A 24,744-nucleotide genomic window follows, 5' to 3' on the forward strand; every position below is an offset into this window, starting at 1 on the left:
CCCCCCCCCCCCGCCCCCAGCCCCAGTCCCGCCCCATTCTGGAGCTCTGTGCTTCCCCTCATAGCCTGTAGGAGCCCTAATAACCTAGCACTGGGGACAGAATAACAAATCAAGCCCTGTTCCCAGAGATACAGTTTTCTTTAAAGCCTTTAGTATGTAAAACAAGGTGGATTCCCTTTTCTTCTTGCGAAGTCACAGGGTGCAGGAAGGCAGCTGTGCGCCTGTCAAAGCCTGGCGGCGGCCTGAGGCTCCCAGCTGCCTTCAGGCAGCGATGCTGAGAAGTGCTTTTGTGCCCTCCCTGTGACTGTCCCTGTACTCTAGCCGGCCAGCTCTGGCTGGGACCCTGAGCTGCTCAGGCCTACTGGGGACTGGGTGAGGTTGTCAGCTGTCCCTGGCTGGGGACGTCCCCATGGGTTGGGGCCTGAGCCCCCGGGCTGGGCTTTCTCCTGGCATCCTGAGCATTGCAGGTGCTGAGCCACAGGCGGCAGCCCTGTCTCCACCCACTCTAAGCCAGGAGCTCCCCTAGCAGTGACGAATGCAGACACCCCAGACATGGCCCCCTGTCCTCTGGTGAGGAGCCCTGCCCTAGACCAAGGGACATTATCAGGGTGGCCTGGTCCCATGTGGGTCCCCCGAGTCCCAGGAGCTCAGGCGGCCCCGAGCAAGGGCCGAGGCTGAGCCGTGGTCCTCCTAGTTGCATCACTGACCCCACTGAGCACCAAGGAGGCCCTGGCCAGAGTCGTTGCCTTTCCATGGGTTCATTCTCCATAACTTCATCTTACTGGGTGACTTGATCACCCCTGCCGCCCTTGGTCAGGGAACACTGTGCTTTCTTCCTGGCTGGCCCAGGCGAGAAGTGCTGTGCTGTCTGGTGCCCTTGTGGCCCACATCCCACTCCAGGCACCTCCCACCTGAGCTGCGTGGGGCATCGCATCACCATACCCCCTTCCAGGCCCTGGGAAGGGAGTGGCAGCTGAGTGCGCCCTGCATCCTTGCTGCCCAACTCCCCCTGCTGCCACCAGCCAAGTGTGGCCCAGGTTTCCCTGGCCCTGCAGCTTCCCCTGGTTCCTCCAGCCACCACTAGACACTCTTAGATAGGGAAATGAGGAGTAGTCCTTGAGCTGCCCATGGCCCAGTGAGGAGCAGCCCCATGGCTCTTGCACCTTGGCTTGCTGCTTCCACCCCAATTACTGCTGGACCCACAGCCCCCAAAAGACTGTGTCACCTGGGCCGCAAGGAGCACTGGCCTCATGTCCTAGTTTCTCTTCCCTGGAACATGCAGCGACCATTATTCCAGGAGAGAACCCAAGAGGAAAGAGGGCGAGGTAAAGGGACCTGGAGCCTGGGGACACATGCAGTACTGTGCCCTGGCCGCCGCAGGCTATGGGCCTGTGCTCTGTGCTCCTTGGCAGTGGGCTGCAGACTATCCTCTCCACCTCCTGTCAGCCGAAGACCAGGGGAAGCGCCTGCTTCTGTCCTGAGTAAATTAATGTTAGACAGGCTCTGTCCCAGTGTGGTGGGAATTAACCAAGTGATGCCCAACTCTGCCTGGCAGGTGGCACATGCACAGGTCCCATTCTCTCCAGAAACACTGTCGAGCTGCCACAGCCACCCCTTGGGCCCAGGCCCAGGCTCAGGGACAGGAGTGACCGGGTGCATCAGAGACTTTGAACTTGAAGGAAGCGGGGAAGCAAGGTGTGATGGAAGTGGGGTGGGGACCCTCAGGCCTGGCAGGAGCCATCGTTTCAGGGCGGGGGCAGGGTGTTGCAGGGTTCAGGCACCTCCCCCAGCCCACTGCAGCTGGGGGCTGCCGCCATGCCCAACCCACCATCTCCCCGCAGATGGCAGCTCTGCGTTTGGATGACTGGGTGGGAAGGAGGTGCATTCTCGAAGCCTGGGAAACAGACCACTGTTGTCCCCAGGGGTAGGGGAGCGGGCCCTGCATCAGGCTTCTTGTCGTGTGGCCAAGCACCCTCTGTGACTCCCTGCAGTAGCCTTGTATAAGCAAGAGAACCACAATTGTGGCCCTGAGCCGTGAGGCAGCTCTGAGGGAAGGGCAGGCCCCTGGTGGCAAATGGGAAGGCCACAGTCCGAGCACAGCAAGCCCAAAACTTCAGAAACCTCTGTGGAGTGGGAGGTGCCTGCCTTCACTACAGAAGGGTGTGTCCTCAGAAAAGTCCCCAGGGCAGGATGGCTCTTGGGTAGTAACTGTGAGCCCAGAGCCTGGGAGATATGGTGAGGCCCAAGGAGCTCCTGTGCTAGAGTTGAGGTGCAGGAGGTCAGCATGTCAGGAAGGCGAGCCTCTAATAGGGGTTTCAGCCAGAAAAAGGGAGGTGCTCTGAGCCCAAAGGCTGCAACTCCAAATTAAAGGTATAGCACAGCAAGGGAGAATTCCCCACACTATGGCCTGTTCCTGGGGACTTCGATCTTGGGGTCCTTCAGGAAACCCCAAAACGTCCAGCTGGAAGGACAGAGTGCCTGCTCGGCCTGAACTCGGGAGGCTTGTTCTGCTGCAAACTGCAGGAAGGTGCCAGATCTCGCACAGCAGGGGAGGAGCAGCCAGACCACAACCTGAGGCCTGCAGCGCCCAGATGCACCTCCCTCCTCAGAGGGCGTCTAGGGGACACGCTCCAGCCACGCAAAGGGAAACTACAAGAGCCACCAGGTCAAGAGAGTGGCTCCAAGGGCAGTTACACCAGAGGGAGTCAGGTCTCAGCAAGTATGTGCTGCCCTGCTCAAGAGAATGCCGGCATGGCTGGGTGCCTGGAGACTTGGAAAAGAAGTGACTGGAGAAGAGGGCCTTTGGCAGCTCCCAGGGGCCCATGACTCGTAGACGAAGATAAATGGACACGGGAAAGGCTGGTGCTGGACAGCCAGCCCATCTGCATCTGTGTGGGAAATGGCGGCGGGACCCAGGTGTGGAAAATGAAGCTATGGTGTGGGCAGTTGCTTGCAGTAAGGAGATGAGAGAGCCAGGCACGGCGGTGCACACTTGTTATCCCAGCCTCAGGAGGCCAAGGAAGGAAGATGACACCAAATTCAAGGCCAGCCTGGGCTACATAACAAGACCTTGTCTTAAACAACTGAAATAAAAACTAAAAGATGCAAGAGAGGAAGATGGTGCATCTAGGGAGGGCTGCAGCAGAGGAAGTGGCAGTTGGACACAGTGGTCCCAGCCCCATGGGCACACCGGCCAGGCCTGTTCTTCCATGTGGCTCAGCCACCTCCCATCCACGCAGCAGCTCGGCTGTGCTCAGGCCCTGAATCCTATAGTATGAGCAGCCTGGTGGGCTGAGTGCCCAGGAGGCCTTGTCTGCTGTCTGGAAGTGGACTCCAGGGCTGGTTCCCAGCAGGGAGCAGGGAGGGCAGAGGTGGCCATGTGGAACTGAGGGTGATTCAGCATTCAGGCAAGTGGGTGGGCAGGAGGCTGCTGCTGGGGCTGGGGCTGGGGCTAGGGCTGGGGCTGGGGCTGGGTGAAAGGTGTCTGTGGTGCCCTGGCCCTGCAGCCCTTGTAGCTCCTGACCTGGAGTAGCCTCTGATGGGATAGGTTGGTAATTCTTAGGCTACTGCCCAGGCTGCAGGTGACTTTGCTAGGAGTGGGCCCACATCCCCTCCCCTCCCCCTTCAGGGTCTCCCTGTCCCTCACTGCCGCCCCCATTTCACCTTGAGCACCCTGCGTGTGTGACACCCACCATGCCCTTGCTTGTGTCCCTGGAATGCTGCACCTGCTTTCTGCTGCTAGTCATCTTGTTGGGTTCATGCTGCTGCCATTGAGTGGCTCTTGCTGGGTGGGGACATAGTCATAAGCCAAGACATAGGGATCGATGACAGAGAGGGATAGGAGGGCCCTGGCACTGTCAGGGAGCCACTGCAGTTCTGCTGGGCCATCAGAAGGGCTGGATGGGGGAGGCTGGGGAGGAAGAAAGGGCACGGGGCATCAGGCAGCAAGGTCAGCGTGCCCTGTGGCCATGCAGGGAGGTGGGGCATGGCCTACTCACCTCTGCTCCTGTCTTGTGGCAGTGGCAGCACCATGCACCTGGAGGAGCTGCAGGTCCCTTGCTCGCAGCCTCTGCCACTTCTCCTTTCTTCTGTCCCCTCTTATTGCTCGCAGGGCATAACTGAGCCAGCCCACAGGCCTTCTTGGGCCTCCTGTTTCCTGTCTCAAGGTGTCCCTGTACCAGGCTAGCTGATCTGCACTCAGGGGACCTGGCGAGTTGGGGACAGGAATCGATGCCCTAGATTAGGCCTCAGGAGATGCATGGGGGTGTGACCAGAGTGCTAGAAAAAAAAACTCCCTGAAATTTACATTCTAGACAAATTAGTCTGAAGGAAAACAGACACTGGAGAAAGACTGAGGAGGAGAGGAAACCCAGTCTAGAGAGAAGGAAAGAGCAGACCAAAAAGCCGGGGCTGGCGTAAGTGCTCCTCTGTCCCTGTTGCCAGCATTTCATGTGGGCTGCTGTCCATCTGTGTCTGCCCCTGTGTGTCCCCACTGCGTGATTCCTGGAGGCCGAACTGTCCTGCCATCCACCTGGTGTCCCTGGCATCCATCTCCAGCTGCCATCAGCACCTGCTTGACACCCATCTGCTCCTCTCGCCTGGCCCTGCCAGGGCCCCTCATCCCTAACCCCCAGGCTGCACCTGCCAGTGGGTGGGTAGGTGGGCTCCATCTTGCCAGCAGTCCACAGCCTCTCCCCTCTTTCTGTCTCTCCTCCTGCCTGACACTCTTCCCCCACCCCAGGTCCCACCGGAAGCGCAGCCAGCCCAAGAAGCCCAAGCCAGAAGACCCCAGATGTCCAGGTGAGGGGGCAACCAGAGTGACCCACCTGGAGGAGGTGGCGGGCTGTGCCAAGGAGGAAGCCCCACACGATGCTGACCCTGAGGAGGAAGATGAGGAGCTGCCACAGGGCCAGGATGGTGAGGGTGCTGACGGTGAGTCCAGGGCTCCTTCCCAGGCTGTCCCGAGCTGCATCTGTACACTTTGTCCAGCAGTGTGGTAGCTGGATGGGCCACAGCAGGGATGGCCCAACCAAGAGCCTTGCTGTGCGCAGGGACTACGCTCCCGCAGGGGTGACCCCATGGCCAGGGCCTAGGAGCAGCAGCAGTGCCAGGAGGCCCCCCTGGGGCTCGGGTGTCTCTGAGATGTTCTCCCCTGGCCAGTCTCTTTGACTGCAGCTGTTAACCTGTGAAGCTTCAGGTGCCCTCTCTCTGCCATCAGTAGGGCTTTCTCCTTCCTAGGGCTGGGACTCATTTCTTCACCTACAATGCTGGTCCCTACACATACTCCCAGTGCTGCCCTGGTGGCGGGCAGAGAACAGGGGAGCCAGCCCTTGGCTGGGCCCAGAGACTCAGATGCCCCAGCGGAAAGCTGGAGGGTGGAGCAGCTGCTGTATGCCCAGTCTTCTATGTACAAAAAGCATCATGAGTCAGGCCTGCAGGGTCCTGTGAGTCACAGAGGGAGGCAGGGCATGAACTGGGGACCCAACCCAGGCCCTGGGAGTCTCAATGGAGCCATGACCAGAGTCCAGCAGGGTCCCTGTGGGAAGGCCCATTTATAGCATCTGGGTGATGACACTGTTGCTGTTCTGTAGCATCTTCTGAGGTGCTGCTTGGACTGCCCCTGCTGCAGGACCTTGCAAGCACATAGTCCCCGTGCACATTACCTGTGGGTCGCTGGGCTTGGGCTGTCAGTGATGGCAAGATGCAGCAAGGGTGGACCCTGGCACAGGGGACGGGACTTGTGTCCCACTCACTGGGTCCATGACCTGGATGGCTTCACACTGCACAATGTCCTCTCAAGCCTCTGGAAGGTGAAAGGCCGACACGGGCTTCTGTGTGCTGCAATCCAGGCCTAGGCGGCAGGGCTGCCACTCCTCAGGCTCCCAGGAGAGGTTCCTGGCCATGGTTCTTCGAGGTGCCCACAGCCTGAGCTCACAGCCCCTCCCTCCATCGGCACAGCTTTGGCACCCCAGCTTCAGCCCCTGGCTGTTACCCACCTGACCTGCTTAGGGGTCCCTGGGGCACCCTAGGCCTGAGTGGTCAGGATGACCCTCTCAGGGTTCTTCACTTAGCCCAGCTGCAGGATCCCTTTTGTTCTGGAGGGTGGCATTTTTCTCAGACCCTGGCATTGTGGTGGGGTCATCTTTGGGGGCCACTATTCTGCCTGACACCTGGCTTAATTCTCAGCATTATAAAAACAGCGTCAGAAAACTGCTTTCAGGCAGTAGGAGGCTAAATTCCTAGAACCGGCAGCTCACGTTCCATTGGCAAGCACACAGCAGAGAACACAGCTTACCCAGGGAGGCAGGGAGGCAGGCAGCTGCAGCACAGCGCCCTAGGAGAGTTCCCTTGTGCTGCGCTGGAGACTAGGCCCCTGCCTGGTGCCTGAGGCTGGAGGAGGCAGCAGGGAGCAGCCCAGCTGCTGCTGTGGGGTGCGAGTCACCTGCCCACTGTGGAGCCTCTCAGCCCCTGGAGGCCTGTGGAGTGCATGTCACACAGAGGCTCGCTGTAGAGCTCAGGCAGATCCTGGAGCGGAACGTGTGAAGAGGAGGCCATGGTGCAGGCAGGCCCTGTGCTGTGGCCCTCAGGCCAGGGGGGGTCCATGCTGCACAGGCCACAGGCTTCCAGGCAGGTGAGGGGCTGCTGAGCTGCAGGGCGTTGGTATCGCTCTGAGATCAGGGTGCAGGCGTGTTGTCCTCGGGGGTTGTGTGGGACCATCCCGTGGCTGCTTGTGTCCTTGAGCAGTGATCTCCACCTTCACAAGGACACCATCCTACATGGCATCTGACTTCGCAGTGAGTGAGGGCTTGTGCTGAGGCCTGGCCCGCGACGCCCACACAGGTGCTGTGGGAGCTGGGTGGTATTGCTGCAGGGGCTCAGCCGAGGCCGGGCTGCCAGACCCCAGCCACCACAGGGAGGAGCGTCCTCTGAGCACTGCGCCTGCACTGTGAGCGTGCACAGGCCCGTGCTTCATGGGGTGTCTGGAGATCTGAGCTGGGGTTGCACTGGGTAGACAGGAGTTCTCAGAGGTGGCACGAGCAGCAGGGCGTCACATCGCCTAAGCACACTTGATGCAGATGTGAGGTGAGCGGAGGCTTGGTGGGATGTCCCCGAGGATCTGGTGAGGGGCAGGGGGGCAGTGGGGTGAGGCCCTTGCTATTCCTGCTGGCTAGCTGAGGTGGGCATGCCAGGCTTCTCTCACTGGCACGGCATCCCTCGGTCCTTAATGAGCAGGGTGCAGGGACTGCTGGCTGCAGTCAGACCGAGGATGGTCCCTGGCCAGGTGGCTATGTGTGCCCCGCTGGTTAGTGAGGAAATAATGGTTCTCCCAGAATCCCTAATTAATCAGATTTTGTCTGAATGGGCTAGGACCATCATCACTGTTTAGACAGAGCATGTCCCCATATCTCAGGTTCCTTTCCTCAGGCCCAGGCCACAAAGTGGCCTCGGCAGACTAAGGAACGGAAGACCAAGCGGGCTGTGCAAACGCTTCTCCAAGTGTCACCGCTTACCTCTGGTTCTGCCTGTGTCCCCCACAAGCACCCCGCCAACTGATGGGAGCAACAGAGACAGAACTGCAGCTGCCCACTGGGAGGGGGGTACGTGTGGCTCCTGATGCTGCTCTGGGTGACCAGGCAGTGCCACCAAGGACAAGGCCTCTGGGGACAAGGCAGGGTCTCTGCTAGACTGCTTGAGGCCAGTTTTCTCTTCTGACCTGAAACACATCCCCGTGCAGTAGTGGGGCACCAAGGAGACCCCAGTCTGCAACCCTCTTCCTGGGACATAACACAGACAGATCTGGGGTGAGCAGAGGCTGTGAGCAGCTTCTGTCCTGGAGGCCAGCTGCAGGCTCCTGCAAACTACAGTCCCCTGGGGCCCCTGTGCGAGGGCCATGGGTTTGGTGGGTATCCCCAAACAAAATGAAGCCTTGTGGGGAGGTTGGGTCTGGGGGCTCATGGGCCTATGGAACCAGAGTCCCCAAGAGGATCCCCAAGCATGGGCAGGGCCAAGACTGGCTGCTGGCCACTGGCAACCTGGGGCTCCCCAGGCCTATGGGAAGCAGCTGGCCCAACACAGCTCACAGCCCCACTGGTGCCTGGGCCTGACATTGCAGGACGGCGGCTTCTGAGCCAAGCACCTTGGGGGCCTGGGAGAATTCCATCCCCAAAGAATCAAGCCAGGATGGGGCCCAGGTGCAGACCCCAGCCCGGGCGACCTCCTAGGCCACTCTCCACTTGCCCTCTGTGGGGCCTCTGTCTCCAGAGTGGCCCTGCAGCTGGTGATCAGCTTTGAGACCAGGACAGCAAAGGCTGCCATGCAGGGGGACTGTGCCTCACCTGTGGTGTGCTATACTCTGGACTCTGGCTGGGATGACAGGCGGGCAAGGTGGCCCTCAGCAGGACCAGAGAAAGAACTGGCTGGGCCATGGAAAGAACTGTGGGCACCTTGGAAATAGGGCCAGAGCCAGTCTCCATGGAAACTGGTGGCCTTAGGGTAGAGCTGGGTCTGTGCCTGGAGAGGTATTGGTGTCTGGAGCCAGGAAGGCTGGTAAGCCAGTCCCAGAACACTGGCTGCAGATCCCTTCCACCCCAGAGAAGGTCCTGGAATGGGCTTGCCTGCCATCTGATCCTGTGCAGGCACCCACAGGGCTCTCAGTCCCTCCTCAGGCGTGGGGTCTGTGGTGGGGGTAGCAGGTGTCCCCATGGTGAGGCCTGAGGGCAGCCCAGCCAGCACATGCCTTCTGTCCAGATTCCTCTGAGCCTTGGGCTTCCTCCTTACAGTGGCTCTGGCTGTGCCCTCCACGCCTCCCGGAGCTGGACACTCACTCTGGCTGCTCAGGGGGTTTTGGGCATCAGGACTAGGGGCTAAGGGTCAGTGAGGTGCCCATGGATGGGAACAGCCTTTGCTCAAAGTGTGCCCCCAGCTAGTCCCAGGCCCACAGAGTAGGCTGTTCCCTCTGAGGGGACGTGGCCTCATCAAGTTTGTTCTGTGCCAAGCTGGCCCTGTTCATGCAGCAGATGCCCTGACCCACAGCCATGGCTGGAGGCCTGCACGCTGCAGCTGCTGGAGTAGGGGCAGGGGGCCCAGGGCCCTCACTTCTCACAGGAATGCTGAGCACCATGGGGCTGCGTGCTGTGCAGCCGTGTCCTGGAAACCCCCTCTGGGGCCCAGACCTTTGCTAGAGCTCCTGGGCCAGATCCTCAGGGCCCAGATGCAGGGGAGCACAGCACAGTGCTTGAGATGCAGCCCCAGTGGCTGGGCGTGGATCCCCTTCCCCTACGCCTAGTCCTTGTGGCAGCTCAGTGTTTCAGGCCTGAGGGGTTTGCCTGGGACCTGTGTGTCAGCACTGCCTGTCTCATGACCTGGCGGCAGCTGAGCCTCCTAGGGCAGGGGTCTAGAACACCAAAATGTAGCTGGGCCTTCAGCCCAGTGGCCCCTACACAAGCCACCACCACCAGTAGCCGAAACCTGGTGGCTCTGAGTAGCACACATTTGTCACCTCATGTGTCAGCTTACCTCGTGGTCTGACCATCAGTGTCAGCAGAGCTGCTCCCTCCGAGGCTCCAGGGAGAGCCCTGTCCCTATCCCACCTCCTGGTGGTGCCTGCAGCCCTTGGCTCACAGCCCCTTCCATCAGCAGAACCTCTCTCAACCTCTCACCCCTGTACTGGGGTTCTGGGCACGACTGCAGCCATGGGCCTGACTGCCACCTCTCTCCCCACAGAGGATGGGAGGGCCAAACCGCGGCCTGCCAAGCCCAAGGGTGACCGGAAGAAGAAGAGCTACAGCCCCCTCTCTCCCCAGCTTCCTTCCCAGCCCCTGCCGGCCCTCTTCCCCCCTGAGGAGGCCCCAAGACTGCTGCCCCCTCTGGAGCTCCCAGCTGCCGAGGAGGGCCCCCCACCCACGCCCCTCAATGTGGTACCCCCGGAGGTGCCTGGTGAGGACCACGAGGCCAAGCCACGGCCCATCATCCCCATGCTGTATGTGGTGCCACGGGCTTCTGAGCGCGACCGTGCGCCCCCACAGGTTGCCCCCATGGAGCTGGCAGGGCCTGAGGGCGAGGCTGAGACCCACGGTGCTGAGGTGCAGGTAGGGTGCAGTCTGGCCAGGCCCTCCCGATGCCACTCTGTGCAGCCTGCCTCTCAGGTCCCACAAGGTGTGCTGTGCATTCTAGGTTCCATCCACCTTCTCCAAGCTGAAGATGGAGATCAAAAAGAGCCGGCGCCATCCCCTGGGTCGGCCACCCACAAGATCCCCTCTGTCAGTGGTCAAGCAGGAGGCCTCCAGTGACGAGGGTGAGTGGCCCCTGTCCCCACCCCTTGACTTTGCTCCTACTTCAGGCTTCTGCTAGACTCGGGCCTCAAATACCCTGGGCGCCGTCCCCATGTGACTCACACCCTTGCCAGTGGCCCCAGCTGCTGCCAGAACATGTGGGAACCTGCATGGAAGATGCTGGGCAGGTGTCGGGGAGCTGCAGAAAAGTGCAGCCCCTCGCAGCCATTGCCCTTGGCAGCAGCTTGGTCACACCTGTTCCAGGCAGAGGTGGTGGAGCAGGGCTCGGAGGCAGCTTGGCTGTGTGGGCCCGGCCGTGGCTCCAGGCTTACTCTCCTGGAAACAGCCTCCTGCCCTGCCCCATCCCTCAGGGAAGAGCCAGGGCACAGTGTGTCTGGGCTTCGGACTGCCCTGAGGTTACTTAGGGAAGCCAGCTAGAGGAAAACCTCTGGGGTCACCTTGGGGTGGGTGGCCTTGTCAGAGCCACCCCTGGCCTGTGCTGCCCCCAGGCCACCATGGTGCTGCTAGGACTTTCCACCTGGCTTAATAGCTTTCTGCTTGAGTTGTGTCTACAAGGTGAAAGCCTTGGGGATGGTGCCTTTATCCCAGGACTGCCTGGAGGACTCGAGAGAAGGGTTTTCTGCAAGGTTGTGGGGATGGGGTGGTCCCAAGTGTGGCCCTGGGGTCACCTTAGTGCAGGGCTCTTTCCAGAAAATGTCTCCAGGGCCTCAGGTGGCTGTGCCCCTGCCTGTGCTGCAAGGCATCCCCGAGTGAGGCCTTTGACTTGAGAGCCCAGTGCTATCCCCTGAGCCTGTGGCTCCAGGCTGCTGTGCTGGGCTGAGGCAGCCAGATCACCGGACCTGGGTGCTGGACAGGGTGGACTCAGCCCTGAAACACCCACTGACCCCACAAGGGCCCTTCCAGAGACCCAGGCAAGGCCCAGGATCCAGGCTGTGGTGGCACTGTTTGGAGGAGGGGGAACCTGAGGAAGGAGAGTCCTGCTGCTGCTTTTGTTTGTTTTCTGTCTGAGACAGGGTCTTGCCCTGCAGCTCTGACTCGTCTTAAGCTCACTTTGTAGCCCAGGCTAGTCTCAACCTCGCAATGATCCTCCTGCCTCAGCCTTCCAAGTGCTGGGATTACAGGCATGCACCACCACACCCAGCTTGTTTTGTTTTATTGAGACAGGGTTCCCATATATAGTGTAGGCTAGCTTTGAACTTACCGTGTAGCCCTGATGGGCCTCAGACTCACCGTGATACTCCTGTCTCAGCCTCCTGAATTCTGGGGCTGTAGGTTCTTCTTGGAGACAACACCCCAAGTGACAAGACACATTGGGTGGGGCAAGATTGGAACAACTGGCTGGTCACAGGGATGCCAGAGCTGTCTGCAGGCAGTGGACAGGAGGACCTCAGCCTCAGGTCACTTCAGAGACTGAGCGTGTGGTCCCTATCCCTTCCCGGGTTACCACTCAGCCCCAGTTGACCTGTCAAGCGCACGGAGCTTGGGACGCCCAGCTCATGCACTTGGTCCCTGCAGCCAGGAGGGTTCTGCAGGGCTGCAGTCACCTGCTGGACTCACCCCGATGTAGGCAGCCTCATGGGTGTGGAGCGCTCATGGGTCCTTGGCTTGCACGGCCCCAGCCACACACAAAAGCCGCTCCACATGTCCAGGGAGGCCACATATCGCGAGGGGGGGCTCAGCACCACACTGGCACCACCAGGCCTCAAAAGGTTACCAGGTCTTGTGATGGACCCAGAGTACGCTGGGCGCCATGACAAACTGGGTGCACGATGGGCCCAGTGGGAGCAGGCCTCACCCTGCTACCATGCCCTTCCAGAGGCCTGGCCCTTCTCTGGCGGAGAGGAGGACGTGAGTGACCCCGAGGCCCTGCGCTCGCTGCTGTCTCTGCAGTGGAAGAACAGAGCGGCCAGCTTCCAGGCGGAGCGGAAGTTCAACGCAGCAGCTGCACTTGCTGAGCCCTACTGTGCCATCTGCAGCCTCTTCTACCCCTACAGCCAGGTGGGCGCAACCAGGCAGGTGGCCAGGCACCCTCTCCACAGAGTCAAGGGGCTCAGGCACTGTGGGAGCCCCGATCCTCCGCCTGTACCTGGCATTTCCCACACTGCTTCCCAATGTCCTGTTATCTGGGTTGAGAACTGGGCTCTGCTCCCATCTGCCCTGTGCCATCAGCTGCCCAGTTCTGCCTGTTTTTCTTTTTAAAACTCTTGAAGGGCTAGAGAGATAGCTCAGCAGCATAGACACCTGCCTCGTAAGTGCAGGGTCCTGAGTTCTATCCCCGGTGTGGGGTGGGCGTGAGGGTTGGGGGAGAAGAATGATGAAATTCTCCTAAGTTGCCCAGGCTAGGCTCAAACTTGTGGTCCTCCTGCCTCAGCCTTCCAGACTGCACAACCTGTTGTTGTGTGCTGTTTACATGCTTTTTCTCTTAATCCCTTGCATACTCCTTAGGTCTTTGTGTTCCTAAGGGCCAGAACCATGTGCCATGATTGTGTCTAGCTCACAGCAAGCCAGCCCTGGGAGGCAGAGTGGCGGGGACACGTGCCCTGTGGTCAGCATAGCTGTCCCCAGGCCCTGCTGCTCTGGAGACAAGCCAGGTGTACTTTGCAGGCATGCGCTCTCAGCACTCTGCTGCTGGGAGCCCCACACAGGCTGCTGGTGGCGCAGTGACTGCCTTGGGTGGGATCAGGGGCCGGGATGCCGCCGCCCCTGCAGGGATGTTGGCATGCTGGGCACCTCAGCCTTGTTGGCGCCCTGCTATCCCAGGGCAGTCGAGGCCTGGGAGGGGTGTGCAGGCCTCTGAGTTGGAGTGTGGGGCCTGTGCCTTCACTAAAGGTCATCTTCTACCCTGCAGTCCCTGCAGACAGAGAAGGAGGTGCCCCTGGCCTCTGTCATCGAGGGCCCCTTGGCCCTGCCACCTTCCAGGTGTGGCCAGAAGACACGGCCCCTCATCCCCGAGATGTGCTTCACCTCCAGTGGGGAGAACACTGAGCCCCTGCCTGCCAACTCCTGCGTGGGCGACGACGGCACCAGCCCACTGATCACCTGCGCCAAGTGCTGTCTGCAGGTCCATGCCAGTGAGTGCTGCCAGTGCCGAGGGGCCTGGGCCACAGGGTGGGCACCACCACCCTGCCCACCTCGGTGCTGCCCTTCTCAGCATGGGGAGTGTCAGGACAGAAGGAAGCTTTTTGGATTGGTTTCATTATCTGCACACCAGGGGGCCAGGGAGCTTGCTAACTCCCCACTTGTGGTTGGGTGGTTGGGTGGTTGGGTGGTTGGGATGCCTGGCTCCTGCTGCCGGGAGACTGAGTTGGAGACCTGCTCTTGGGCTGGTGGGTTCCAGCGGGAGGGTGTTGTCCTGCTAAGCCCCTCTGCAGAGCAGGATGGTGCTCCCAGGGCAGGCAGGCCCTCCACCCTGGCCCGGGGCCTAACCTAGGGCCACATGCCAGGGCAAATACTGTCACTGACCAAGGTGGCCTACTAGCAGTCCGGCGCTGCCTCCTCCCACACCGGGGGCAGCCCACAGCCTGGGGCGGGACTCAGCTGTACTGAGTCCAGTGTCAGTGGTCTTGGTCTCACAGGCTGCTACGGTGTGCGCCCCGAGCTGGTCAAGGAGGGCTGGACGTGTTCCCGGTGCGCAGCACATGCCTGGACAGCGGTAACTGGGCCTCTACGTGCTGGGAGGGTTTGGGTCCTGGCCTCAGTTTCCCTGTCTGTGCCCAGGATCTCGGGCGCCGCTCACCCTCTGTCCCTACAGGAGTGCTGCCTGTGTAACCTCCGGGGTGGCGCGCTGCAGACAACTACAGACCGGAGGTGAGTGCGGGACAGCACCGTGGGGAGCAGGCCCTCGGGGAGGTGCTGGGGAGAGGCAGTGTCCTTAGAGCCCCGCCCACCTTGCCCTCCAGGTGGATCCACGTTATCTGCGCCATTGCAGTCCCAGAGGTGCGGTTCCTGAACGTGATAGAGCGCCACCCCGTGGACATCAGTGGCATCCCAGAGCAGCGGTGGAAACTGGTAGGGCCCCGCCCCCACCCCTCCCCCCTCTCATTCCCCTCCGTTCCCCCGCATCCTCTGGGCAGGGTACCACGCAGGTCACCGGCCTTCTGTGCTGCCACGTGATGTTGGCCCTGGAGGTTCTCGGCCCTCTCCGAGGGTGCCAGGTACAAAAGTGAAGAACACAGAGGGCACATGACCAGTACCTACCTGCCTGGAGGCAGGCTGTGCACCTCAGGGAGCAGGCTTCTCACCACGATTCCAGGCAGTGGTAACAGTGACGGTGCGCCTGCGACAAGCAGGCCTGGTGCTCTGCGGTGCCTGCCCCTCCTGGCCTTCCTTTCAGTCCTGCTGCTATTTCTGTGCCTGGCCAGTGTGGAGCCGGCTGTGCGTGGCAGGCACGCACTCTCTGGGGCGCAGCACTCCAGCCCTTTGGGTTTTGATACGGTGTTTTGCTAAGTTGCCCAGTCTGGGCTACATTGTGGCCTCCTGCCTCAGCCTTGTGACAGGCGTGTGTTGGTGCCAGCCAAGGTTTGTTTCTTCTGATGGTAGCATTCTGTCCTGTGCTGGGACCACAGTTTCTTGATCTGGTCCTCTGTTGATGGCACGCACGGGATTTCTGTGCTCAGCTGTCCCGAACAGGGTCATGGAGCAAGTGTGGGCTGTGGATTCCTGGCAGTGGGGTTGCTGGGCCTCTTGCTGGCTTTGGCTTTTCTGAGACAGTGGCATGGCGCTCCTGTGGTGGCAGGGTGGCTTGTGTTCTGCCACCCCGCATAGCAGACCCTCCCGTGCTCTACCCTGTCTACTGTGAGCTCCCATCTCTCAGGGACCTGGTGTCCCTCCCCAGTGATGTGTGGCGTCCCGTGCCTTTCCATCTTTCTGTCGCCTGTCTATGGGTCTTGGGAGAAATGTTTGTCTGGGCCTCTGCCCGTTTTTCCTCAGCTTGCTGGGATTTGGGCTACTGAGCTGAAAGTGTTGTGTCCCATGCAAGGCTCCCCATTAAGGAGCCCACAGTCAGGTCCATGGCAGGGTCCCTCTGCTCTCTGATTAGGTCGCCCTGGGGGATGGCCCAAGGGCACATCTGAGTTTGGCTGGGGTCTGGCTGTGTGGCTCTGGGCAAGTCCCCAACCTCTCTGAGCCTTGGCCTTGCTGTCTGTGCCGTGGCTGCCAACAGTGAGTGAGCTCTGGGTCTCTGTGAGCGCCCATCTGCCACAGCCCCAGTCACATACCACCCCTGTCTGTCACTCCTTTGAGCCATGGCAGCTGGCATCAAAGAGGCCCCAAGCCCAAGGGTGGATTCCATGCGCTCCGAGCCCGCAGGTGCAGGGCCATCAGGGTAGACTGTGCCTGTGGCCAGGAGAGCCCATTCGCAAGTGTGTGGCCGCCAGCTTGGCTGGCATGGATGGCTAACTCAGGCGACAGCTGCAGGTGCCGCCTGCAAGGTGGCAGTGACTCAGTCCACAAACGCAGGCGTAAAAGGCCTCATTATTCAGGGGGAGTGATGGCGTGGCGCGGGCGCTGGTGATAAATCCTCCCTCCCAAACGCTTTATGGATCTTCTGACATTTCCAGCAAGCACCCTCTTCATCGAGAGCACTTGTAACGATGAATTAAAAATCCTTTTACACAAGCCCGCATGTCCTGCCTAATGGGGCTGTGCAGGAAGCGCACTTAACTCCTGCTAGCCCGGCCAGTGAGGAGCGCATCCCCAGCCCTCCTGTAGGACCTCGGCTTCAGGCCCCAAGGGCCATGACACGCAGTGGCTGCCTGGGGTGGTCCTGGCATCTCTGATGTGTCCTGGGAAACCGGAAGCCCAGGATGAGGCTGGGTCAGGGTGGAGCTGGTTCACTGTGCACAGCTTTGTGGCAAGTCAGAGCTGGTTCTGTCTCTGAATGAATTCTGTCTCAATTCCCAGCTGGTTCTGGGAGGGAGGGCTCCTGGATGTTTTCCTCCAGGACACTTGCCTAACATGCTGCCCCCGGGCTGGAAGGGTCTCTTTTATGCCTGGCACAGTGTCCCCAGGACGCCCAGGCTGCGCCAGCTCTACAGTCCTATGTATAGTCGGCGTGGCCACCGGGCTCATACATCAGGGCTGGTCCTGCCCCGGAGCGCTGGTATTGACAGTTTCATAATGAGATCTCATTGCCATCGATCAGTGTGCGGCCTCACGGCTTCGGCCCACAGCAGTGCTTATCTGGCCTTTGAACAGTGTTTAGGAGTGAGGAGGCCTGGTTATTAAATGCTCGGGGTGATGGCAGGGCTCGGCCTGGATGTGGCGGCCACCGAGGAGGTGGCTCAGTTGCTCCAGCCGAAGCCCCATCTGTCCTGGGAGCCGTTACGTGGCCCCTCTCCTCCCCTGCCCAGGTCCCCATGAGTCCACTTCCCAGCTCTGCTGTCGCCCATGCTGTGTGTTCTCTGGTGTCTCACAAGCACAGTGTCCTCAAGGTCCCATCACATTTAAGCAGTGTCACAGCCTCGCTGCTGCCCTGTCCAAGTGGCAGAGGTGGGGTGGACCCTGCCATGTGCTATCCAGCCCTTGATGCTGGCTGCTTCCACCTTCTGCCTTTGAAGTACCTTGTGCATCTAGCTTCCTCATGCTGGGGTGCGCCTGAGGCCCCATTTCCTGGCCTGCTCCGGGACCAGGCCTTTTTCGGGACAGTGTAGGAGCTTGACAGACCCCATCCATCTGGGGTCCAGTGAGCCCTGTACCTCCACAGAAGTGCGTGTACTGTCGCAAGCGGATGAAGAGGGTGTCGGGTGCCTGCATCCAGTGCTCTTTCGAGCGCTGTTCCACCTCCTTCCACGTGACGTGTGCACGTGCTGCCGGGGTGCTCCTGGAGCCTGATGACTGGCCCTACGCTGTGTCCATCACCTGCCTGAAGCACAGGGCAGGCGGCCATGCTGTGAGTGTCCCCCTGTCCTGTCCTCCCTGCCCAGCCCCCTGCGCCACCTGGTCCTGCTGACCTCGCACCCTCCCCCAGGCACAGGCCTTCAGGGCTGTGTCCCTAGGCCAGGTGGTCATCACCAAGAACCGCAACGGGCTCTACTACCGCTGCCGCATCATCGGCACCACCACGCAGGTCTTCTATGAGGTGAACTTTGACGATGGCTCCTATAGCGACAACCTGTACCCTGAGAGCATCACGGTGAGGGGCTGGGCTAGCCATCGGCTTTGGGGCTTGGGCCTCACCTGTGCGGGGTGTGACTGCAGCAGGGTCTCATCTGTGGGCACCAAAGCCCGTGGGTGGGTCCTGCAGGGAGCTGGGGGACAGCCACTTGCACCCCTCGCTCCCAGCCCCTGTGAACAGCCCCACTCACCAGTGCTAGTGGGGTCCTGCCAAAACAGAGGGCCCGTGGCTCAGCAGACCTCTTCCAGGCCCCAGCACACAGCCTGGTGCCCCGTGAGGCCTCCTTACGCCCCTGCCTTCTATCTGCAGAGTAGAGATTGTGTGCGGCTGGGGCCCCCGCCCGAGGGGGAGCTTGTGGAGCTCCAGTGGACAGACGGCAGCATGTACAAGGCCAAGTTCATCTCATCCCTGACAAGTCACATCTATCAGGTAGGACCATGGCGTCCTGGGACCCTGACATCACCAGTCATTGTCCCTCTGGAGATCACTCTAGGCCAGGACAGAGCCTGGGCATGCCAGGCCTGCACTGCACCGCCAGACTGTGCCCCAGGCCCCAGCCTCTGTAAAGCACAGTGCTCCGGCTTCTGTCTTGAACGTGTGGAGTTGTAGAGTGAAGTCCCCGGCTTATTAGCAGGGAGACACTGGCTGCTGACCCTCAGGTGTTGCTGTACTTTGTAGCCCCTGTGTACAGAGCAGCCTGGCTTGCTGGGTGGGAGCCAGGGGCTTGGGGAGGGGTTGAGCACACCTCTTGGGTGTGGGGAGAAGAGGGCGGGCTGAATGCAGCTTGGTGGCTGAGGGGCTCAGGCCTTGGGCTGAATCCGGCACCATGGCAGCAGAGGCAGTTTCAGTGGCCTCACAGATGGCCCCCAGGCTGCTGCTGAGAGGACATGCGTACAACAGAGCCAAAGGCCCAGCGTGGCCCTGTGTGCTCAGGGTGGGCATGCCGGGTGCCATGTGGCCACACCCTATAAGCAGACCTGACTGGGGTGGCTTCAGGACCAACTGGGCCATGCCACCCCATGGCAGTCCTGAGCGTCTCCACTGGAAGTCCCACTGAGACCACCAGTGTCATCTGCCTCTGGTCTTGCTTCTGTGTGGTCATCCTCAGTGTGGGGGGCTTGCAGCAAGAGCAGGAGAGGTTGGTTCACAGCCAGAGCCCAGCCAGGACCTGGTGGCTCTTCTGACAGCTGAGGATCTCAGGGTGGCCAAGGGTGTGGGGCAGCTGCGGAAGGTCAGGGCCGGCAGAGAGCTTCTCTGTCAGTGCTCCACACGCCACCCTCTGTCCACCTTGTGTGCCACCTGCCCTGTGTGCTGATGGCTCTGGGCCCTGTGGCCTCACCTCAGGAGTAGCCCAGCCCACAACAGCCATGATCCCTGGGGCCCATGCTGAAAAAGGGGTCTCACAAGGACTCTGTATGGTGACCAGCTCTTAGACCTCATAGGCTATGGGAGTCCACTGTGTCCCCCGCCCACTGCTACCCGGAAGACCCTCAGGGGTCCTGGTTGTTGCAGTGACTTGTCCTCTGACTACTGCTAGCCAGGAGATGCCCCACTGCACAAGACAGGACAGCATCAGAGACCCCTGTCTGCAGAGTAGCCTGTCGCCAGCCCCACGCTGTGTAAATAAAAACATAAATGAAAGTGGAAAGTGGAGCCACAGGTGCCATCTGGACTTCAGGGAGCAAAGCCAGGGTCAGGGCCAGTACATGGAGGGAACCCCAAGATGGCACCCAGCAGCACATCCCCTAGGAGCCAAGGAGCCCTGAGGCTCTGGGGTCAGCTGTGCTACCAGACATCCTCATGGGGCCAGCAACAGACAAGGACATGGGACTATCAGAGGTAGTTGTCATGCAACCCCAGAGGAAATTGGCATCAAGAGTGCTGGGGACGTTCCTGTCACACATGGAGGCCATGAGCCAGGCACAGTGGCAGAATGGGCAGTAGGAGCTAGGTGGGCGGTCGATGCCATCAAGGCCAGGAGGGCAGGGCTGCTGGTGTCCGTGGGAGCCAAGACGGTGGGCCCAGGTGGACAGGAGGCGGGCAGAATCCTGCCCCCACGGAGCACCGCTCTTCTACATGGGGCCATTGTGGGCAGCCTGGTCTGTGGTCCCATGACTTCCTGCAGTGATGAGGGGAACCGTGGCTGGGTCAGAAGGCTGAGCATACTGCCTACATGACACGGCGCCTGCTGCTCTGCTGGCCAGGCCTCTGCACACAGCCCGGCACTGCCCCGGCTCCCATGGGGTTCCTTCCCCCCAAGTTTGGCTGCCTTGCCCCCTCTTCCTGGCTTGGCTGTCACTGCCCCTTCATCACAGCTGTCTTCAGGTGACCACTTCTGTCACCTGTTGTCATCATCGAGCTTTAACAGAGGGGCCCCAGGGATCAAAAGTGACCTGAAAATTGTGTCCCCTGGCAGGTGGAGTTCGAGGACGGGTCTCAGCTGACGGTGAAGCGTGGCGACATCTTCACACTGGAGGAGGAGCTGCCCAAGAGGGTGCGGTCCCGGCTGGTACGTGTCGGCCTTCTTGGGGGATGTGGGGGCCTGGGGCAGTCACTACCCCCTCCAGGCCTGCCACCAAGCTGAGAAGCCGCTCCTCTGCCACCTGACATTGCCTGTGCGCGCAGGACGCACAGGACAGCGGGGTGGGGGGTGGAGGGGGACCAGGGTCCCCACAGCCACTGCAGTCATATGGCCACAGGAGCCACAGGTGGACTGTTCTTGTGTATACCTGGCCGCCATGCGGGAACCAGTGTGACTGTTGCTCCCAGGGTACAGCCAGTCTGCTATGGAAGAACCACGTTGTGCTGACTGCGTTTCCTTTCGTCTCTGCAGTCGCTGAGCACAGGGGCGCCGCAGGAAGCTACCTTCACGGGTGAGGAGGTGAAAGCCGCCAAGCGCCCGCGGGTGGGTGCCGCACTCGCTGCCCCCGTCCCTGCCGCTGAGGACTCGGCCCGCAGCCCAGATTCCCTGGCCTTTGGAGAGAGCCTCCTGCATGCGCAGGCCCGGCCTGGGGCCCCCTTCTAGGACAAGGCCGCTGGCCACCTCGGCCCCATGGGGCAGGCGCCAGCAGGGTCTCCCCAGCCGAGGCCACTGGGCCTGTGGCGCCCCCTGCCCAGGGGGCTGGAGCAAGTGGCAGCGCAGCCTGGACTCAGGGAGCAGGGCCCCAGGCCCGCTGCCCGCACCCCTCAGATTCAGACCCTCGGCCCTGTCCTCGTAAAGGTGCTACCGCCCTGCCACCCACCGAGCAGCCTCAGGATGGGACTGTGTACATAGCCGCCTTTGTGAAGTTCTTTCTATAAATACGTATTGTTTAAAAAATTAAGAAAAATGGGAAACAAAGAACAGGCAGAAGCCCCCAAAGTTTTTTTCTAGATTTGTCGCTTTAAAACCAATGCGTTCTTTTCTGCAGCCCTGAAGCACGGGGGATGAAGTGTCCCCACTTCACTGTTCGTGTTTGTTGAAAATCCCATTGGCCACCGAGCAGGCCAGAGGGGAGCGCTGTGCCGCGGCGTCCTAGCAGCCTGGGCGCCTGCAGGGAGCTGGGCGGGGGCAGAGGCAGGGACGGACGACAGCCACAACTTGTGCTGCCCAGACAGCAGTGTAGGTGCCCCTCTGTCTCCATGCCCTCTGTGGTGGCTGTCCCCAGGGCCTCACGGTCTCCCTGGCTCCATTTCTGTCCTTCTGGAGAGTCACTCTCCAGCGAGGCAGGGGACAGGTGTGCATGCGAGGCCGGGGCCCTCTGCCCTGTCACATGTGGTGGCCTCTGGGTCCCAGGAACAAGGAGCCTGAGAGAATGGGGCACAGACAGGGGAGGCCCTCACAGTGGCCCAGGTCTGCCTGTGCCACACACATGCGACCAGGTGTCCCGGGTACCCTGTCCCATGTCACCGTTGTGACTCAGAAGGGGAAGGCAGGAGTCTGGCCGGGGCCCACAGGGACAGCTGCTGCAGGGCTACCACAGAGCCTACCGCGCAGAGCCCCAGAGCCTGGCCAAGGTGTGCCATGCGCATGTGTTCTCCCCAGGACTGGGGTCACCAGGAGGCGGGGACCATAGGCCTGTGGGCCTTGGAGCTGGGGGCTGCAGGGCCACAGGGGCAGCAGGTGCCAACCCAGCCCAGGGCCCTCTGCATACAGCCACTGCCTGCACGGTGCCGTCACTGTGCCCATGTGTAGTCTGGAAATGTTATTTATATTGTAAAGAGAAGGAAGAGGTGGGCACTGCCCAGGCAGCAGGCAGCTGGCGCAGCTTCCCATGCGACCCCACTGTGCCTGCCTGTGTGAACAGGATGGTGTCCCCTCCCAACATGACAGACGGATGGATGGACGTGCTGTTTGCCTAACGTTCCTGCCTCGAGGTCCATGATAAATTAAAGGCTCGTGAGCACTGCAACCTCCGTGTCGTCCTTGGAGGCAACTTCATTTCCTTCCGCCTGTGGGGGAGGGACACAGCGGGTCCCCAGGGGGACAGCAGTGGCTCCGAGTGGGGCTGCTGCGCAGGAAGAAGCTCCGTCCTGGGCTGGGTCCCCACATGGCAGCCTGCTGTCCAGGGTGCTGTCCCGCACCCCACACTTGTCCTGGCCCAGCTGCCCTCTGCCCCCTCCCCTCATCTAGTTTGGATTCTGAGCCCAGGAGTGAGGCTAGGACCCACATTCCCACCTCATTGCTGCCCCTCAGCCAGCTTTCAGGACTCAGTAGCTGAGGAAAGGGGAAGACGGGCAGTGAGGACAGCGGGACACTGGGAGGGCTAAGGGAGGGGCCGTGCAAAGGACCTGGGGCAGCACAAAGCCTGCAGGCCGAAGCCCAGGAAGCCGGGGCAGGGCTGGGCGCAGGAGGTGGGAGGTGACGGGGGAGCCCTGGGGGGCTGAGGGCAGGGGAGGGAGGACCTGGCTCCGTGCTGTCGTGCTGTCAGTGCCCTCTGCCTACAGTGGGTTGGATGGGTAGGGGGAGGGTGGACTTGGCTGGGCTGGACCAGGTGGGTGGTGGGTGGCAGCTCCAGTTGTACTTTAGGGTCAAGCTGGTGAGATCTACTGGGACAGAAAGGGCTCCGACCTTGGGCCTGGTCTCCCAACGCGCTCCGGTGGTTTGGACAAGATGAGCTCGATCGGAACCGGGTATGATCTATCAGCCTCTACATTGTCTCCTGATGGAAGAGTTTTTCAAATTGAATATGCTATGAAGGCTGTGGAAAATAGTAGTACAGCTATTGGGATCTGATGCAAAGACGGTGTTGTCTTTGGGGTAGAAAAATTAGTTCTTTCTAAACTTTACAAAGAAGGTTCCAACAAACGACTTTTTAATGTTGATCGGCATGTTGGGATGGCAGTAGCAGGTTTGCTGGCAGATGCTCGGTCTTTAGCAGACATAGCAAGAGAAGAAGCTTCCAACTTTAGATCTAACTATGGCTATAACATTCCACTGAAACATCTTGCAGACCGAGTGGCCATGTACGTACATGCTTACACACTCTACAGTGCTGTCAGACCCTTCGGCTGCAGTTTCATGCTTGGGTCTTACAGTGTGAATGATGGTGCACAACTCTACATGATCGACCCTTCAGGTGTTTCATACGGTTATTGGGGCTGTGCTATTGGCAAAGCCCGGCAAGCGGCAAAGACAGAAATAGAGAAGCTTCAGATGAAAGAAATGACCTGCCGTGATGTTGTTAAAGAAGTTGCAAAAATAATTTACATAGTACATGATGAAGTTAAGGATAAAGCTTTTGAACTCGAGCTCAGCTGGGTTGGTGAATTAACTAAAGGAAGACATGAAATTGTTCCAAAAGATGTAAGGGAAGAAGCAGAGAAATACACTAAGGAATCACTGAAGGAAGAAGATGAATCAGATGATAAGAATATGTAACAATTATCTGAGCATCTATCTAGTCGGCTTTACATTTCTATGACAGTCCCTTGTAACTATTTAGCCCCTGGATTATACATATCCACCACTGAATTTTCATTAAAATGTTGTCTTGTAACAAGTGAAAAAAAAAAAAAAATGCCCAGGGGCAGGCAGGGGAAGCGTGGGGCTGGGGCTGTGACTTCCCCAGCAGGCTGGTCACTCCCTCTGCCCAGAGCCTGAGGGATGTAGCCACTGTGCCCCCAGTGGCCTCCACCCCAGAGGTGGAGTGTCCTCTACCCCCACCCAGGCCTGAGCCTCCTAATATCTTCAGCCTGTGGAGGGGCCAGGCCTCATGCTGGGTGTGCACAGAGGCTAGATGGGCCTGTGTCTCCACGGTGCTCAGAGACGTCACAGTAAAGCCAGAGCTGAGGCAGGGCCATCACTGTCCGCCGTGTGCCAGGCCTGGGGTGGTGGCAGAGGACAAAGGAAGCCCACTGAAGGTACCACTGTGATGCATGTCCTGCAGGACAAGAAGGGGCAGAGGGGCAAGTGCGGGCCACAGGGCCCATGGGAAAGTCGAGGAGACCTTCCAGGGAGGGCTGTCCACACATTCCAATGGTACCTGGGCCAGCGTGGCCGAGACCCTCCACTGTGGGTGCATGGGCTGAGTTCAGTGTCCCCACACCCAACAGTCCTCACACCCACTTGGCCCCTTGCCTTGTTTGGGTGAAGTTCTATCAGCATGCAGTTGCCATGCCCACCACTTGCATGTGGCAGCCACGGTCCTACAAAGCCAGACACACTTTGTATCTGATCCCTGGCGGGAAATAACGTGGTATCCCAGGCCCAGAGGAGGCAGGCAGGGTGGCCCCTGCCGTGACAAAACTGTCTCACCTGGGGACAGCCCCCCAGTGCCTCACGGGGCTCCCAGTCAAGTGCACAGGGCCTCTCGCAGCCCATCTCAGGAGCTGGGTGCCAGGAGGCTTGGCCTGGGACCCCCGTCCCCCTGTGCCCGGGGGCCTGCCCTGCACCCGAGGAGCCAGGTGTCCAGCCCCTGCGAACGCCTGTGCCCTGCAGTCGGCACCACTCAGCACCGCTGGCACGGACAGGGAAGGAGGCCGGACCTGGCTGCTCCACCTCTGCAGTTCTGGCTTCAGCCCTGCCACCATCACGATTCGTGGCTTTCAAGATGGTGCTAAAATCTCTGTCCTGCTGGCCTCCAAATGCTCTTCTTCCCACCCAGCCTACGAGACTGCCCTGGGGACAGGCCACGGCCCTTAACCAGTGAGAGAACTGACCCAAAGGCAAGGGGTGGGACCCACCTCCGGCCAGCACACTCTCCGATCCTGGGAGGGTTATTTACGGATTAGGTTTACTTCATGCTTCTGCTCTGTTAATGGAAAAAATAAAAATTATTTGCTGCCACTGGTGGCCTGAACGGGGACACACAGAGGCTGCAGAACAGCAAGCGTCAGCGCGTCAGTGCTGGCCCAGAG

At 60.3% G+C, this 24,744-nt stretch overlaps 1 protein-coding gene and 1 pseudogene across 2 annotated transcripts in view; both read left to right on the forward strand.

Annotated features, from left to right (window-relative positions):
• The window catches only part of Kdm4b (lysine demethylase 4B), an 81,475-nt gene extending 59,684 nt beyond the window's left edge, over nucleotides 1-21,791 (forward strand). Inside the window, exons 10-23 of one of the 2 annotated variants that reach the window (XM_004632764.2) lie at nucleotides 4,314-4,415; nucleotides 4,742-4,932; nucleotides 9,724-10,088; nucleotides 10,174-10,294; nucleotides 12,109-12,290; nucleotides 13,141-13,363; nucleotides 13,868-13,944; nucleotides 14,044-14,099; nucleotides 14,192-14,300; nucleotides 16,996-17,181; nucleotides 17,260-17,424; nucleotides 17,716-17,835; nucleotides 19,823-19,915; nucleotides 20,240-21,791. In XM_004632764.2, the coding sequence (XP_004632821.1) occupies nucleotides 4,314-4,415; nucleotides 4,742-4,932; nucleotides 9,724-10,088; nucleotides 10,174-10,294; nucleotides 12,109-12,290; nucleotides 13,141-13,363; nucleotides 13,868-13,944; nucleotides 14,044-14,099; nucleotides 14,192-14,300; nucleotides 16,996-17,181; nucleotides 17,260-17,424; nucleotides 17,716-17,835; nucleotides 19,823-19,915; nucleotides 20,240-20,431 (2,182 nt within the window). In that variant the 3' untranslated portion in view covers nucleotides 20,432-21,791. The remainder of the gene's footprint in view (nucleotides 1-4,313; nucleotides 4,416-4,741; nucleotides 4,933-9,723; nucleotides 10,089-10,173; nucleotides 10,295-12,108; nucleotides 12,291-13,140; nucleotides 13,364-13,867; nucleotides 13,945-14,043; nucleotides 14,100-14,191; nucleotides 14,301-16,995; nucleotides 17,182-17,259; nucleotides 17,425-17,715; nucleotides 17,836-19,822; nucleotides 19,916-20,239) is intronic. The other variant, XM_023716810.1, reaches the window with a different exon arrangement.
• A 687-nt stretch (nucleotides 21,792-22,478) lies between these two features.
• On the forward strand, nucleotides 22,479-23,266 carry LOC101578248 (annotated as a pseudogene).
• Nucleotides 23,267-24,744: the final 1,478 nt, after the last annotated feature.

This window comes from Octodon degus, unplaced genomic scaffold (assembly GCF_000260255.1).
Source record: "Octodon degus isolate 3935 unplaced genomic scaffold, OctDeg1.0 scaffold00050, whole genome shotgun sequence".
In the NCBI taxonomy this organism is placed as follows: domain Eukaryota; kingdom Metazoa; phylum Chordata; class Mammalia; order Rodentia; family Octodontidae; genus Octodon; species Octodon degus.